Source organism: Trichosurus vulpecula, chromosome 6 (assembly GCF_011100635.1).
Source record: "Trichosurus vulpecula isolate mTriVul1 chromosome 6, mTriVul1.pri, whole genome shotgun sequence".
Lineage (NCBI taxonomy): Eukaryota > Metazoa > Chordata > Mammalia > Diprotodontia > Phalangeridae > Trichosurus > Trichosurus vulpecula.
Genome location: NC_050578.1, coordinates 191,759,427 through 191,778,144, shown reverse-complemented (window position 1 = coordinate 191,778,144; position 18,718 = coordinate 191,759,427). Strand labels below are relative to the sequence as shown.

Below are 18,718 nucleotides of genomic sequence, written 5' to 3'. Positions count from 1 at the left end.
CCATCTCGATTTATCTCCCACCAGGCAGAACTACTCCATATTCTCCATCATCTCCTCCCTCCCCAGCTCTCCTTTCAATATCCTTTTAAATGTATTGTCTTCTCCATTAAAATGTAAGCTCCTTGAGGAGAGGAATTTTATTTTCTAGTATTTGTATTGCCAGCACTTATCAGAGTGCCTAGCAAGAGAAAGCACCTCTAAATCTATGAGGTAAAAATGAAATGGTTAGAAGAAAATACCAACAAAGTGCTATGATATCAGAGTAGAAATGTCATGTGGTAATAACTAATGCTATATTTGTAGCTACATGATCTTGGGTCAAGTTCTTAATCAAACTGGGCTTCAGTTTTTCCTATGTAAAATGGGGATAAATAATTTGCATCACAGGGTTTGCCATGAAAACTAAATAATCTAATAAATCACCTTAAGTCCCAGCACCTAGTGTTACATTTTGCATACTGTAGGTATTTAATATTAACTAAATTCTAGCAAGGGAAAAAAGTGGAGCAATCTGAGAAGAAATCGAATTGTGGGCAGGATTTACAAAGATAGAAACGGGGTAGTAGGGGAAGACAAAGGATAAGAGCAGAGAGAAAGAATTCAGGCAGAAGAAAGAGCATAAGCAAAGATATGGAAGCAAGAAAATAAAGGATAGATAACAGAAATTATGACATGGTTCAGTTTTGAAGGAGTGCAGTTTACTGTGAAAGGCAGTAAGGTCACACAGAAAGAGGATATGGTCAGACTATCAAAGGTCTTTTAAACATATTACAGAAACAGGAAAATGCAACGTGGTAAAACATAACCAAGTAAAAATAGTTCAGCTGAGGGCAAGAACTACGATAGAGAGAAAAGGACAGACAACACTATAAAAGGTAGAAAGAACCATTAAGGGCAAGGAAGGGAAAAGGATGGATGAAAGGTCAAACTAAAGTTTTAAGGCAGTGTGACACTAGAAGGAAGAAGTGGCTTTTTTACAAGACATCTGGCAGTAAACAGAAGAGATTTTGGAGAACAGAAGATGACAAACTGGAAAGAGATGACATTTTGAGTTTAAAGGTTCTGGCAAGACAGCCAGGTGGAAAACATGGGGCTGGAGTTGAGAAGAGAGGTCAAAGCTAGAGACTTGGAACTGGATATCATACACACAGAGGTGACAGCAAATGATAACACCGCCAATGGTCAGTATGTTGACATAAAGGATCTTTTCCGAAAACAGAACTTTGAGGATTACCTTGGGTGTAGAGTCAGGAGAGGTGCAGAATGAACCCTCAGAGGAATGATGAGAACTAGAAATATAGTTCCTCGGAAGTAAAGGAAAAGTTTTCAGGAATGGATAATAATCAACACTGTCAAATGCTACAAAGAAGTCATACATAGATTTGACTAAGCCATGTCAGGAAATTTATGCCAGTTCAAACTAAGACAAATGAAGACCTAGGGAGGAGTTTGTAAACTTCATCTTCTTCAGATTATTGCACTATTCTTACACCCTGATGAAGAGCAAATAAGCTAAAGTCAAGTTGCTACGGAAATAATAGCGATGATTAAGTTCCTCAAACACACACCACATTGTTTCTTTGTATTTCCCATAGAATATATGTCCCTTCTAGCTCTAAGATTCCGATTCTGTATTTTTTGAGTCATGAAGGAGGGGATGACAATGAAGACTTCACTCATTCTGCCTTGTTCAGTAAGTGGAGTTAGAAGCAGCTGGCACTTCTGGTTGTCTCTCTCTCTCACACACACTCACATACATACACATACACATACACACACACACACACACAGAGGAGATTTGTATGTATACATATACACAAATATGTATTACATGAATACAGATAAAGAGATTATCTATTCACACACATATATACATAGTCTACTGAATTATGTAATTCACCTGTGGGGAAGGTGAAGGTCAAGTAGTAATTATAATCACAAAAAAAAAATCACTAAGGAGTCTTTTAAAAAGCCAGTTTCTTTGATGCACCTAAATGTTTTAACTAATCATTAACTACAGTTAATATAGGGAAGGCAGAGCAACAAAGCCCAAGTATCAGGCACATAACTCAAGTACAATCAAACCCAAAGTAGTACCTCTAAAATTGTCAAGAACATGTTTTATTTGGATACACCTATATTCTTGGCCAGGAAAGTGAGATTAAGAATGAAATTTGATCTTCTCTATTCTCATTACTCTTCAAGAATTGGAGGCAGGATTCCATGGCAACAGCAGTTCTGGCTTTTCTTCCCCTGGTCAGGACAGGTGATTTTAGTCTGTCAATTGCTCTCGGTGTAAAAACTCATTCTGCCCATGCAGATCAGCAACTATTCTGTAACTTGCCTTGATGACTTGTCTAGTCACACATCTAGCATGTCTCCTTACTCAGACCTTCTTGACTTTAGGCCAACCATGGGATGTCTAGTCCCTAAGTAATACTACCCCCTTAGCCTTGAGAAAACAAATGCTACAAAACTTTTCCTCCTTTTGGTTCCCTCCATGAAAATTTTTCTTACCAAACATAATCTTTTTTTAAACACTAATTTTTTTTCATTTTCTGCTTTGTACTATAGTTAATTATTTTTCATTTTGTTATACTCCCATGATCCATAAGAATTTAAGCTCCTTAAGGACAAGATTTTTTCTTATCTATTTTTACACCAAATGCAGTACCCTGAACATAGTAAGCACAAACTACAAAATCTAGTGAGCTCTAATACTCCAGTGAGTAGTAGAGGAACAGAACTGATGACCTCTGATACTCTCCTAAAAGCTAAATCCCTAAGCTCTTAGTAATGAGCTACTTTTGATTTCCTGTAAGTCTGGCCAATTTTCATGAGAGAACAAAAAGTACAAATAACTGATAGTTGTAGATAAGACAACATACAGGTAGTCAGTTCTCTTTCCTACTGGTAATCTCTGTAAGATATGGGAAAGGAGAAAAGGAAGGCTCAGTGGAGACAAGCAACTTGGGAGACAGACAAGGAATAAGGCTTTAAGAACTGACCAGTGGATGGAGAACAGCTTAAAGAGTCTAGAAAGAGCGAATAACTAAACTTGATATGGGACTGAAAATAGGGCAGTTGTAACCTTCTGAAATTACCAGAATAATTTAAAACCATAATTTTAAACTATTTCAACCTCGTAATGATACTAGAGCACAGAGATGTGTAACTCTAAATCTAGTGTACTTGAAACAATATATCCAAGTAGCATTTTCAGAAAAATATTTCACAAAAGCTCTTCTTTGGGGGCCAAAACTGAATACTTGGTAACAAAAGAAAGCCTTGGTAGTCATTTTAAAATTAGCTAAGGGTATGTAAGCACACACATACACAGACACACACACACCCCTACATACATATTTCACTATATAAAAGCTATATAAAATTACTCAACTAAGCATTCATCCCAAAGACATTTAAGGATGAAACTTGAAAGGGAACAACAGACAAAAAATGGAAGATTAAAAAGATTTTAAATAAAAGATTTTTATAACTAACATTTTTCATCATCAAAGATTGTAGAGCTACACTTCTGAACTTTAATACTGGTCAAAATAGCTCTAAAAACGGATGGAAACAGCAGCTGGATTACATCATGTATGCACAACAGCAAATACATGGGGGGGGCGGTTCTGCAGGTGACATTATTTTAGGGAAGGGCACTGAAGAAACTGTCAATTCTCAAAAAAGGAGAAGACAGCATATAAAATATCTTTTGTCCTTTATTATCAGCAAAAGGTTATCAAGGTAATATCAATAACTACCATCTCAAATGCTTCCAATTCTGCAAGATCTAAGAAAAATCTACATACTAATGAAAGGCATACTTGAGGAAGGCTGGAGAAGGGACTTTCACAAAAGGTATTCCACAGCAGACCATACTTTTATGGTCAAACAACTGGCTGAAACAAAGTAAGAACTTAAGATCCCATTGGGCTTAGTGACTGCTGGCTATAAAAAACAAAAAAAGTATTTAAATTGGTAAAGGAAAATGCTACTTTTAAGGTTCTTCTCCAACAAGTATCTTCCATGTATGTGGAATGATAATCATAGAAGATTCCATGTAAAATGTAACCTTTTTTGATAGCCTTCCCGATTAATATAAAGTGAGGCATAAGACGAGGATACATATGCTTGCCAAGGGTGTTTGCCACAATCATGGAGGATATCTAACACAAAGTCCAAATGAAAAAGGTGGTTAAATCAAGTAAGGCATTCCAGATGCTCCTACTTGCAGAAGACATTATGTTCATTGCATTAAGCCCAAGAACATTTCAATACCTAACTGAAATCAGTAAGCATTTAACAAAAGTTCAGCCTACTATCCACACACAAAAACAATTAACGAATGATGAATAACCTAGACCACCCTGGGTGGACAACTCAGAAAGTTTGTCCATTATTACATATTATCTTGGACAGGCAATGCAAATGGATAATGTGCTGGGCTCAGAATTCAAGTGGAGAACAGGAATGATTGACTTCTGGAAATAGTACAGTTTTTTTAATTGCTCCTCTCTGAAATCAACTCAACTTTTTAAAACCAATACAATTGCAAGGATGTTGTATAGCTCTGAACTGTGACTACATTGAAGAAAAAAAGTTGAGGCTCACCCAAAGGGCAATGGAGAGTGCACAATAGGTACGAGAAGGCTGAAATGCATTAAAAATGAAGAATTATACAGGAATAAATGTAAAGGATGTTGAAGAAATATTCAAGAATAAGAAAAAAAGATAGGCTAATCACATAGCAACACAGAGATAAATGGATGACAGCTTATACACTTCATTCATCTTCACCTAATCAAGATAATTGAAGAAAATCCCTAACCATGTTGGGTGGCATCCCCAAATGATTTATGGGAAAACAAAAACATGGAAGAGCAGCAAAGGATGGATAGACATGAACATCTTATAATCTAATCATCAGAGGGAGTGTTCAAATCAATATCACAGATCATTTTAAATACATACGCAGAACACACAAATACACATGAACACAAACACATACCAAGAATAAAGCTAATTATAATAAAATTAACGGTATGGTAAATTACATATGGTATATTATATAATTGTATATTATAAATGGCATAAATACTTGAAGGAAAATATTAATTTTTAGTTGAGTTTCAAAGGGTAGAAGTCATTACTGAGAAGTGGGAACTGGCAAAACTGCTTCATTATTTTAGGAAGAGGCAGGAAAATATATGAAAAAAGTGCCATACATCTTGAGTTAACACACAAAGGAAGAAAGCCAGAGAAAGAATAAGTACAGTCTTGTAGAGTAGGGCCACCAAAAAAAGAATGAACTAAAGACAATGCTAGAAGTTTTCACTCAATATAAAAAGGCACAAGGGAGACACCTTAGGGTTTTAGGCTATGCAAGAAAACTGGTTATTGAGAATGACTATTTATGTAGGATTTGCAATAAACAGAAAGTTGGTAAGCCAGCAAAAACATTTCAGTAAGCTATATGTGAGATTATCAGGATCGGGACAAAGGCTTCAGTAGAAGTGAGTAACTGCTGAATCTAAGAGGTACTACAGAGTAAGAATAGTTAATTTACCAAGGGAATGAATGGAAGAAGAGGAGAGCAAGAAATTTAAGTGACTACAGTTCCAACTGGGATTAAGAGAGGAAACTGAGACTAGATGATTCCCAACTTTGTTTTTGTTTGGTTTTAGTAGGGAAGGGAGGTGGGGGTGGAGAGGGGAATGTAAAACAAATCTTCAAGTATGGCCAAGTATGAGATGATGCAAAATTCACAACTAAAAATATTTCAATTCTAATTTTTTAAAAGTATTATTTGCCATCCATATACAAAAACTGGCCCAACTAACCCATCACTCTTGTTTTTCTAATGTTAGTGATAGGTTCACATTAACCGTTTACACTTTGTCACTCTCTTGTAACTTTTAATTTTGTTGTGATGAATACAGATACAGCCACAGTACAGAAAAAAAAAATTAATCTACCAGTAAACTGCACTGTACCCTAACCAATGGTTCATAAATTTATGCCTCATGGCACTAAAAAGGAGCACTATTAAAAAAAAAAACAACACAACAATGCTAGGATGTTGCAATTAGGTGGGAATCACTACAGTAGAAGATCGAAAAGTTACATATCCAAAATCCACATACCTTTGCTGTTCCTCCCAGGATTGCACTGTGGTGGAAGAAGCGAAGGCCAGGGCTGGAAGTCAGACAAGTCAGAGGAACGTAGGGGGGCACAGGAACAGCCGCTTATCTCGTGCACAGCCAATCAGGGTGGGGTGCGCACGTGCGGCCAGCCAAGGAAAGTAGCGTGGGCAAGGAGGGGACGGCACCACGCAGAAATCAGGCTATGATATGTTCAGACCAGTCTGTAGCCCATATCTAACATCTGCAAAAATACAAAATTCGCACACTGCTTTGGTCCCAAGGATGGCAGATTTTTGATCTTCTACTGTATAAAATGATCCAGAATACAGTATCTCAAAATTTGCATGCAAAAATTCCTCAGTATTATTCCCTCCTCCCCTCCCTTTAAAAAAATATATAAATATATATAAAAATATATAAATACTGAGGCACAGAAAAAAAGACAAATTGGTCCTGCCTAAACCACCAAAAAACTAACATAATTATGGATTTCAAGTTACCTAATATAGGATTATCCATGATGCCTCAATTTACCTATCTATGATATGGGTACAATAGTGCCAGGGCTTGAACTCAAGAAATAGAAAAGGAATCAAGAGCCAATTTTTATTAGAGTCAACTTTTGAACAAAGAAATCTGGAATAGATACCACCCCACCCCTACACATTCCAAGTCTTGTTATAAGAGAGATTAGGTAGCAGTTAAGAGTAATCCCTACCAGACTTCTAAGTTTTTGTCCTAAAGGTCTCCTTTTTTTCATAGCTACACTCCCACGAAAAGCTCTCTATACCCCTTGCCTCCACATCTTCATCTCCCATTCTCAACCCCAAGTTCCAGTATCACTACTCAACTGAAACTGTGCTCTTTAAGATTAATGACAACCTCTTATTTGCAAAAAGTCAATGGCCTTTTCTCAGTCTTCATCCATTCTAAACCTTCTGCATTTCACAAAGGTGACCACCCCAACAACATCCCCCCCTCCCCTTTCTGGAAACTCTTTCCTTCCATGAGTTTCAAGGCAGTATTTTCTTCTAGTTCTCTTTCTCCCTACCTGACTTAAGGTCCTCATTTACGTCCCACCCCTAAGTATGGCTCTCCTGGGTCCTCTTTTCTTTCCTTTCTACATTCACTGCCAATGCCCTCATCAACTACCCTGGATTTAAAATCATCTCTATACAAATAGTCCTAGACCCACATATACAGCCCTTATCTTGCATAATCATCACCTATATGCTCCACAGGCACCCTAAACCCAACACAGCTAAAACAGACACCAAACTTTCCCCTTAAATACATTCCCTTTCCTAATTTCCCTATTTTGGTAGAGGACATCCATCTTTTCAGTAAATCAACGGTTTGTAATGTTACAGTAATCATCTTTGGGGTCATCCCATCACCTCATCCCATATATCCCATCCGTTGCAAAGTCTTATCTATTCTCTCTCCACAACATCTCTCACACTCACTCCCTTTTCCCCACTCATGCGATCATAACTCTAGTTCAGTCTCATTATCTCTTGCCTGGATAATCAAAATGGCCTCCTAATTGGTCTCCATGCTTCCAGGCTTTACCTTCTTCAACCCATCCTCCACATAGTTGAAAAATTAATATGCACATGCATAAGTCTTTCCACATTATTTCCCGTGCTCAAAAAGCTTCAGTGGATTCTTTCTGCCTCTAGAATAAAATACAAACTCCTGTTTGGCATTTAAAGCTCTTTAAAATCTGAATGTAACCTACCTTTGCAGACTCATTTCATACTACTTGTCCTCTGACTCCTGGAATTTCTAGATCCCTTGCTGGCTCAGCTCAAAGGACAACTCCTACAAGAATCCTCCACTTTGAAATTATTTTTCATATAGTTTGTATTTACTTATCTTTGTAAATGTTGTTTTCTCCTATTAGAATATAAGCTCCAGGAAGACAGGAACTGTTTTTTTCTCCTGTACGTGTATTCCCAGCACCTGGCACATAGTAAGCATTAATACTTGTATTGAATTGAATCTGGATAGAAACAGTAAGAGGATTGGTTGGAAGACAGAAGTCAGTTAGCATAATCTAGGCATTCATACACTTGAATCAATACAACTCTAAAGTAATATGGATATGAGGTTCGACTACAACTGCCCTACAGGACATCAGAAGAAGAGAATACTCAACTTACTCTTATACCTCTGCCCTGATAAACTCATAATTCGATGAATGGCCACTTTACAAACAGAGGCAGTAGTGAGTAGTTCTGGAAGCGAAAAAGCTCATGGGAAAGGTAGGCTAGAATGATAAGAAAATACAAAGAAAGATTAACTGTAGGATATCTAGAGTGGCTCACATCTGATACTGATTTTTTTTAGTGGATATAACTACTTATCTTTGCAGTATTTATAGCAGGGAGATATCAAATGTATCCAGGTTTCCTCATTTCTAAAATAACAGGTTGAACTAAGGATCATCTAAAGTCCAACTCTAAAATTCTACTATCCTATGAAAAAGTCGACTCGATTATCTTGGACATAAGATTATTCGATCCCTTGTTTCCTCTCCTCTTCTTGGGGACATTTTCTTTTATTTATTTACACCTCCAGAGCAGCCAAGGTGAAAGAAAAAAAGCTCAAATAAGTCATTCAATTTGATGCTCATTTGTACCTATCATAAAAGGACAGATGGGAGAAGGATAAATGAAACTATGAGCTAAAATCGGGCTAGGGACTTATTATTAATTTTATATCATCCATTGGCTGTTAAAAGTTAGCTAGAGACAGAAACCTGGTTTCCACTCCCATTTCCATAAGGTGATTGTTATATATGCCCTGTGCAAGCCATAACTTGAGAATCTCAGTCTTCTCTTCTACATGCTATTTATGCTGCCTACATCACAAGATTACTATAAAGACCAAATGAGATACTAGCTGTAAAAGCACTTTCCAAAGGAGAAAAATTGTTACACAGAGAAGTATAGTTAAAAGAATACTAGATGTGGAACCAAAAGATCTAGGTGCAAATGTCAGTTCTGTTTCTTATTATTTATGTGACCATGGGCAAGTCACTTCCCTCTCTGGATCTAAGTTTGTACAGCTGTAGAATGAGGGGGTTAGATTAGATGATCTTCTAGTTCCTTTCCAGTTCTAAATCCTATTATTTCATGAAATGTAAAGCATTATCTATTTACAGACTTAAAAAGAGAAGTAGAGCACCTTGGGTTATTTAGCATTTACTTTAGATTGGACTTTCTTCTATTTTTAGTTTTCAGAGCTTAAACAAAGAACAACTAGAATGAGTTCCTCAAGAACAAGGAACTGTCTTGCTTTTCTGTATCTTCAACTCTCCTCCCCCTTTTAGAGTTGGTACACTAATGAACACATAGTTGACATTCAATTAAGTGTTTGTTGAAGAGAAGAATGTACACAAGTGACTGAACAGTGGAGGCAAAATACAGAGGGAAAAACTGAAATTACATCATCTCCCTAGGTCTTAAGAGTTATAACATACTACAGAGGGAGACAAGGCCTTAGACTGCAAAAAGGAAACCAAAAAGGTGGCAAAGATTAGTGACAATCCTAATATAATTATTGTAATTCCATCACAACTTCTGTAAGTTAAAAACCTTCCTTCCTTTCCAAGTCCAAGATAAACTGCTTAATTGTCTCAGATAATTATGAAATGTTATGATCACCAAATTAAACCTATAATAAAATAAGCTTATTCCCCTACTCACTTCCTTGACTAGAGAACATTATAACAGTTATGAAAGAATGAGTCAAATTATTTCAGTGAGTTAAAGCTAAGGACAGCTTCAGAAACTCAACGGTACTCTGCATTCACTGTAATAGACAGAAATGTTGTTCAGCATCCCTATACTTCTTTACAAAACAGTCTTTTTAGATTATCTTCAAAGTCCAAGAAGAGTAAGTTTTTGCAAAACAGTTTGAAACAAGGCACTAAACTATTCAATAATGGGGGCTGGGAGTAAAGGTAGATGGCTTTCATTTGGTAAATGAATTAAGAATACAATTAATATAAACATTTCCGTAACAAAAGAAAACTAAATATAAATATATTGTGCTATATTCAGTACCAATATACATTAGTGGATTTGGGTATTGTCATATAGTTTAGTAACACAATGCATACATCACGTTTTAAAACACACTTTTTCTTTTTTTAAAGCATGGGCTGGCCTGACTAGGTGTTAAAACTTCTATAAAGTATGGCTGTGTTTGAAATAGTTTTCAAATAGCTAACATTGATGTAGTACTTACTATGTGCCAGGCATTGTGTTAAGCACTTCACAATTATTATCTTATTTTATTCTCACAATAACCCCGGGAGGTAGATGCTATTATCACCCCCATTTTATAGATGAGGAAACTGAGGCAAACAGAGGTTAAGTGACTTGTCCAAGGTCACACAGCTAGTACGCGGCTAAGGACTAACTCAAACTCAGCTCTCCCTGACTCCAGGCCTCCTTGTCCTCCCCTAAAATTTACATTCATACAGTGTCCACCTATACTCTGCTAAAAGGTAGTATAAAAAATGAAAATGACAGCTATAATTTTTTCAACAAGTCCTAATTCTATTTGAACACCTAGTAACATGGAGCAAAAAGTTGTTGCAAACTCATTTCACTTGATCAATCATAAATGGTTTTTTTTTTTAATGTTTAACTTAAAGTCTGAAGATTTTGACAAAGGGAGGCAAAGCTGGTGGCATTTCAGAGTTTTCAGAGGACACATCTTCCCACATCGTTGCACTTAATAAAGGAGATGAATGGAAAAACCAAACATCTTCCCTCCTTTTTTTTTTTGGTCGTTAAAACCACTGTAATATGCCTTGTTCAAAAAGTACAGGGACACGTTAGAATTGAAACTGCTTCAGTCGGAATCAAAATGAACCATTTTAACAGTCTTTAGCGGAAAGTGAAAATAGGTTTTCCCAACTGCAAAATTTCAATTAACAATTATATAAATGCATCCATACTGTATTCAAGAAGCAGGAGAAACTTTCTGCCATCCTCCCATTAGCATTTCTTTAATAACTAAAATACTAAAATTATCAAATTTGACGCTTGACTAAACCCTACCATATGCCAACTTTTCATCCTTTGGACACCCCAATAACTCAAGGTACCGTCTAAATGCAGCGATATCCAGTTACACAAATGCTACATGTAAGTCTCTGATTAGAAAAACCTCCCCGAGTCTGCTGCCCTCTCTCCATGGTGTCCTGTAACACAACGCACACACATTTCACTCGTTAAAATGAGGTATTCTCTCCTAAAGGCTCTAAACAAATAACTGGGGTGAGCAAGAGTGCACGAGAACAGATGGAAACAAGCAAGAGGCTTGTTTTTCTACCATACTTCGGATCATTGTCCAAAGCAAAGCAAGCGACCAGACAATGCACCCTTTCCCCGCCCAGCCCCTGACCCCCCTCTCCCCGCAGCCGCCGCCACCACCACCTCCCCGCCCCTCACAAAATAATCCATTCTCGGTCCCTCGGCTAGGGAACCAACCTGCGGACTCCAAACGCACGTCTTAGCGGAGCAGAGGCGAAGGCGATGCGGGAAAGCCCTCCTTCTCCGGAGGGGGCAGCCCCACGGAACGGGCCCCCCAAGACGCAAAAGTTTGAAGGGAACCGGGTGCAAGCCCTACAGACTGGGTGAGCACGACAAGGAAAAGGTGGGGCTTTGGGGGGTGGGGAGGGGAATGAATTAGGGGAGCCGGGAGGGGAAGAGTAGTATGTGGAGACCGTCACATGACACCGAAGGAGACCAGAGCCGTTGGGGCGTCCGCAGGGGAAAGGGGGGGTGTCGTTGTCATAGCAACACCCCCCCCCTTCCCATCCGTCCAGACTTCCAAAGAGGGAGGAAGAACTTCAAATCCCAACCGTCAGCGCACGAGCGGCTCCTTCTTAAAGAGGTACACACACCCCCCACCCGCCCCGCCGCCGCCTCCCGCCGCACGGAGCTCAAGTGTCCCCCCTCCCGCCCCAGCGCCGGGGATCCCGGGAAGGAGGCCGGAGCTCTCGCCTCCGTACCCCCCCCCCCCCACTTTCTTCTTGACATTCGCTGCCTTCCTCACCCCATCCCCGCAAGCGCCCCGAGGAGCTTCCTTCTCCCCCCTTCTTCCTCGAACTCAGCCGAGTCCTCCGGGCCGCCCCTCCGCACCCCGCCCTGGGCACGGGCGGGCGACGAGCCCCCTCGCGTCCCTTCTCTCCTCGCCACTGACCCAAAGCCCGGAGTTTGCTCTCGGCCGGCCGGCCCTCCCTCCCTGTCCGCACGGCCAGGAGCCGCTTCCTCCGCTGACAGGAGGAGGAGCACAAGCAAGAAGCAGAGTTTCGCCGGGGGAACGATCCCCTCACTTGGGGGGGGGAAGAGGGGGGGTAGTTCCGAACTAACAGTCCCCCGGAGACAGCGAGGTGGGAAGGCGACGATTGCGGACAGAGACCGCCGAGCCGGGCCCCCCAGACAAAAGGAAGACCAGGAGCCGCCGCCTCCCCTCTCCCCCATTGAATTGACCCGAAACGGGGGAGATATCAACTCAAAACCCCCTCGGCTGAAACTCCTCGAGGCAGCCGCCGCACGGAGACCGGGGGAAACCGGCCTGTGTCTCTCTTACCTACACAGTGCATGAGGCGGTGGCGCCAAGAATCGAGTTCCCGCCGGAATCCTCTCCTCTCCGCCGCGCACCGAGGGCTCCGGCACTGAGCGGCGGCGGCAGCGGCGGCGGCGGCAGCAGCGGCCATTCTCCCTCTTCCCTTGTCCATCTGCGTCCCGCGTCACGCGCCCTCATTTACATACGGGCGGCGCAGGCACGAGGCGGGGGCGCGAGCCCTGGGCGCGAGCCCCGGAGCGCGCGCCACTCTGTCCCGCTCCCACCTCCTCCTCCTCCTCCTCCTCGCCCCCCCCCCGCCGCCGCCGAGGGGGAGGGGGAAGAGGAGGTTAGGAGGAGGTTTGATTGACACGTGTCACTACCTTCCCCCTCCATTCTCCTTGGGAGGAGAGCCGGAGGCGGGGACAGAGGGGAGGAGAAAAGTAATTGCTCTACAGACCCCACCCCCTCCAGTTCCCAGGAGTTAACTGAGCTCTCGACTCCAACCTCTGGCTGGAGAGAGCCCCCGCTCCCTCCCCCCCCCCCCCCGGAACCGTGGTGCTAATGAAGTGGATTCACGAAGCCTTCTCCCACTCCGACCCCTCGGAGACTTCACTTCCCAGTCTTCCGTGCGCCCGAAGCGCAGCGAGCGGCTCTGTACTCGGGCTCGCTGCATGCTGGACCCTGTAGTCTGCGTGGGGGGAAGGGGAGAGGAGGGGGCGCCCTCTGGGACCACCTTTGTATCGCCGCGGAGCAGCTCCTCCCGGCCGCTCGGCCTCTTCCTCCTCCGCTCGGCAGACCCAGCGTGCTCGCGGAGCTCGATCTATTAGGAGATGAGGGCTGAGCCGCTTCTTGGGCGGCGAGCACGGGTTTGGCTCAGCTCCCCGCGGAGTCGCCCCTGCGAGTGGGACGCTACCATCCCCGCTTTGTGTTTAATGATGGGCGCCGCTCGGTGTTAGTATCACCCCCTTACTTTGGAGGGAGGAGAGCGCCTGTTGGGGAGGAAGAATGGGACCGTGCAGTTGTCATTTTATAAAATAGGCACATACACCCCCAAAGACTTCACCGTTGTTGCTGGGTGTAATCCTTGGAAAACCTGGATTATGTCTGAAAATGTACGTAAATTTTTCAAAAAGAGGTGGAGGTTGGGAATCATTTGCCAGAAAGTAGGTTAGGGAAGTCCATAGCGGAATGTCTGTAATTCCAAAAAAGGTAACCTCAAAAAGAAAGATTAAAGGCATAATTGAAACTCGGCACAAAACCTTTGTGGAAGAAACTTTTGGTGATTAACTTCAATTACATTTTTTAAAGCTAAGTAATTTTAGAGGAGAAAAGTATATTTAGAGAAAAAATATCAAAGTAACCCAAAATTTACAGGTAAATACATTGAGAGACTTAAAAGCCTAGGCAAAGGGAGACGTTTGGCCTCGGTCATGTAAAAAAGGTGAGGAGTATAGGAAAACATTGAAAATATCTGCTAAGCCAACCAGGCCATGCTCTTCGGATGGATGAGAGTACAATTTTACATTCCTGCTCTGGTTGCAAAATTAGCTAGTTATGGTGCTGAGTAAAATTATTAAGCTGACAGTACCAAAAGTGTTATTTCCAAGTTTGGGGGAGATACCTATTGTCCCGTGTAGTATAGCAGCAACTGGATTTGGAATCAGGCCTTGGGTTCAAATTCTGGCATTCACATTAACTGTAAGCCTCATTTTCTTTCCGTCTCAAACAGGGATAATATTGCTTTCCCTGCTCACCTCGCAGTTACTGTGAGGAAACCACTTTATAAACTGTAAGTCACTATGTAAATGTGAACTATTACTTCCTCAGAATCCTATGAATTCTGAATACTATACTGTCACTTTTGACAGTTTATTTTGTCGATTATCCATGCTCTTTACTTTATCTACAATGATTTATTGTTCATTAGCAATTCAAAAGGAAATACATGGAAATGAAATTTAAAACAATCTTTTAGTAGAAAGTCTCAGATGTTTTTGAGACAAGTGACACGACAGGTGAGACAACTGACTTCGGTATCTTAAAAATTCTTTCTGAATTTCAGTTATCCATTTCTCCTCTTGTCATTGGATCATCGAGAGTTGGAGCATTCCCAACGGTTTTTGGGATCTATCCAAAAAAGCTGGGAGAAGGAAAAGACTCAATGGAGAACGGTAAAATATACAACTTTCCTGTTAAGTTGGAGAGCACTGTCATCCTCCCACTCATCCAGGCTCAAAACCTCAGCGTTCTCCTCAATGTCAAACTTGCACGGATGACACATATCCAATCTGTCGTTGAATCTTTTTTATTTCTACCTTTATTTACCTCTCTTGAGTTTGTTCTGTTCTTTCCACTCACATGCCCTCATCACCTCTTACCCGGGTGATTGCAGTAGCTATTTAATTGGTCTCTTCCTATTCCAATCTGTGTTCCACTCAGCTGCCAAAATGATTTTTCCGAAAGCACAAGTATGATCATGTCATCAAACACACATCCATTCACTCAATCAACTCTAGTAGCTCCCAGTTGCTTCCAAGATCAAACATGGCCCTTAAAGCCTTTCACAGCCTGACCCCTTCTCACCCTTTTCCTCTCCTAACACTGGTTTCTACCCCAGGCTTTCTCTAATCAGGCTGCCTTGGCATGTTTGCTGTTCCTCACATACCACACTTCCATCACTGATTCCATGTCTTTGCACCGCTAGTCCCCCATGCCCAGAATGTTCTCCCTCTTTGCCTCTCTTTTTTAGAATCCCTGATTTCTAAGATTAAGTTCAAATGCCGCTTTCTGCAGGAAACCTTTTCCAGTCCCCTCACCCTACCACCCTACCCCCAGATGATGTTTTTAGTCTTCCAATGTCTTTTGCACGTTCATCCATGTCACTTTATACAACTTAAATTGTACCTTTTAAGGGCAAAGATCAAGTCTCTGGCTATTATTATTAATAATAGAAATATTTAAATAATGTCTTAAAATCTGCAAAGTGCTTTAAATATGCAGAGTGTCCCTAAAGTCTTAGAGCTGTTTTAAGCTTTAATAGCTTAAATTTATTTTCAACTTTAATAGCTTCAAACCCGCTCTAACACTTTTGGTGATATTTTTTATTATCTCACTTTTCTCCTCATAATCACCCTGTGAAATAAATACTTTTTTTCCCCCAATGTGGACCTTTCCTGAGGAAATTCCTTCTCCCATCGAAGATCTACAAATGTCCTACAGCTCAGTCTTAGATTTGCATGAGGCTTTGAGAGATCAAGGTCTTGACTTAACAAGGTCATGCAACTAGTATGTGTCATTGCAGAGACTGGCACCCAGGTCTCCTGAGTATGAGGTTAGCCCTCTGTGTCTACATGCTGCCTCTCATTATAGATGAGGAAGCGGAAGCTTGTAAAGGTGAAGAGGCTTGCCTTTGGACATGTAATAAAAAGAACACTAGACTCGGGATCAGAAAATTTGGTTTCAAGCCCTGGCTCTAGTACATACTCACTGTGTGACAAAGGACAAGACACATAAAATCTCTGTTTTGGGTTCCTCATGTCCAGAATGGGGGTAAATAATACCTGCCCAAGCTACTGCAAACATAATGAGCCTCAAATGAGATAACTAGAGTCAAGAACCTTCAGTAGCACCATGTAAAAGCTATTATCACTAGTGCAGGCAAACAGACCACCATGAAGATACTTCCTCCTTGCCCTGCCGCTACAATACCTGTTGAAGAAGATAAAGCACTGATATTCTTGATAAGAGATTCCAGATCAAGCCAACATCTAGTTTGATATTCATTGGTTTCAGTGGAAAGGTGAACTCAGGAGAAGATAATGAAAAATGAGTGGGGAAATGTGGTACGTGATTAAGAAACGAAGAAGGCTGAGGGCATGTAGATTAGAAAAGATGGCCCTTTAAGCTAAGATCCTATGAACCTTCTCATCAAGTTCGAAGAGCACAATGTGCAAAATGAAAAAGACCATAGCTAGGTTTCAGGCTAGTTTGTGTCAAAGTCAAATAGATACAAATCCCTGGGAGCGAATATTGACTTAGAAAACCACAAATTAGCATTATCTATGTTGTGCTATATTTTTTACTTATTGGTTAGACATTTTCCAATTACATTTTGATCCGGTTTGTGATGAATTGGCCCTAGCGCCGTGAGTGATATTTGTATTGTTAGGGATAGAATTCTGGACTAGTCAGAAAGACCTGAGTTCAAATTCTGCCTTCGATATTTATTGGCAGTATGATCCCAGACAAGTCACATAACCTTCTTCACTCTGTACAATGGGGATAATAATAGTCCTTACCTTGCAGGGTTGCTATGAGGCTCAGATGAGATGATGTAAGTAAACCACTTTGCAAATCTTGATGTGCTACATAAATATCATTACTACTCAGGGAAGAAATCTAACACTGACGACTTCACAGACTAGCAAGCCACTTCTGTCTTTATTTTCTAATCTTTGTTACAAAGGAGGTCCTGCTGGGCAGTTGTAATGATAACAGCCAGCATTTACGTGGCACTTTGTAGTTTCCAAAGCGCTTCATAAATGTCGTGTTAGCTTCACAATAGCCCTGGAGGTAGGCGCTATTATTATCAATATCTTACACATGAATAAACTGAGGCAGGAAGAGGTTAATTGGTCCAGAATCATATAGCTCAAAAATGTGTGAAAGTAAATTTGAGAAAATCTAAAGATGGGTTTGAATTGAACTCGGGTCTTCCTGACTCCAAGACAAGTACCCTGTCCACTTCCTTGCCTCTTTGCCTAGGGCAGGATACAACAATATATTCAGAAATGAGGGTGACATAAAAGCAAAAGTGGGGGGATAAGAATGAAAATGGAGTAGTTAAGTATAGCCCACTATAGGCTTGTTCATTAATGGATCTTTAATGATGATATATTTGTACTTTGAGCAATTTGAGAAGCAATACAAATATTAAAAAAAAAATACAACAGTTGGATAAATTTCTGATTCCGTATTAGAAAAACCAAAGAGCATAGGAAAAACATGACTTGTTCCAGGATTTGTATGGTCACTAAGCCAGGATGGAAGGCATCCTTTGCTTTGTGTTCAAGCAGTGGATCCAGTATACTAGTAGGATGGTAAAATAACCATTCACATTCTGAATTATCAACATGTTACATGCAAATAACATGCATTTTCTGACCCAATCAAGCAAAACTCCTTTCTATACAGTAGAGATTTGCAACTGTAACAGTATTATAAGAAGGTTTAATTCATCACGAAAGGCTTTGCAGTGCAGAAAAATACTATTTTTGGTAAACTTTAATAGATGATTAAAAATATATATTATGCTTCAGGGTATTTGCTTTAGCTGTGAACTATAGCTGTTCTGTACTAATAAAAGAGATCTAAAATAGAGGGGAATTTGATTTAGCCAACTGGTTTTTGGTGAGGGAACACAGATTCTCTCTAGAATATTTCTTATCAGTCATATAATCTATATTATGGTAACTTGTTGTGCAAGCACCTTGAATCATTCCCAGTTCATAAACCAAAGGTTCCTTAGCATTTTTTCTGGTGGAATTTAGACTCCATATCATATCAGATATATAATTTGATGCATTTGCACTTTTGTACTGCAGTTAAGCAATTTAGAAACACCTATATAATTTGGGCTTCTTTATATGGTTCCACTGTATGCCATAAAATGGTGTTTTTATGTTTGCCAGGAAGTACATGGAGAAGCACTGAAGGAAATCTGCTTAGAATAACAAAATTTCTCATATTTGGAAGCAAGATTTAAAAAAATGAGCTGTAATCATGGTGCAATTTGGCTGTCAGGACATGATGTCAATTAATTTTTATATCTTCTTTTCTAAGCTTGACTCTAGTGCACCCTAATAGTGGCATTTGATTTTTTTTTTATTTACAATAATCTGTCCTGGTTTGGCACCTGCATCACAGGGACATCTCAGCAATTTTTCTTTTTGCCCTTCACTTAATTCAGGCCTAGG

General features: G+C 40.5%; 1 protein-coding gene across 6 annotated transcripts in view; it reads right to left on the bottom strand.

Moving 5' to 3' along the window:
* The window catches only part of LCORL (ligand dependent nuclear receptor corepressor like), a 167,183-nt gene extending 154,246 nt beyond the window's left edge, over window positions 1–12,937 (bottom strand). For 4 of the 6 annotated variants that reach the window (XM_036762897.1, XM_036762893.1, XM_036762892.1 and 1 more), the window contains exon 1: window positions 12,768–12,915. In XM_036762897.1, coding sequence (XP_036618792.1) covers window positions 12,768–12,915 — 148 coding nt within the window. Of the gene's footprint in view, window positions 1–6,152; window positions 6,394–12,767 lie in introns of all 6 variants that reach the window. The other 2 variants (XM_036762894.1, XM_036762896.1) reach the window with 2 other exon arrangements.
* Between the last annotated feature and the right edge of the window lie 5,781 nt (window positions 12,938–18,718).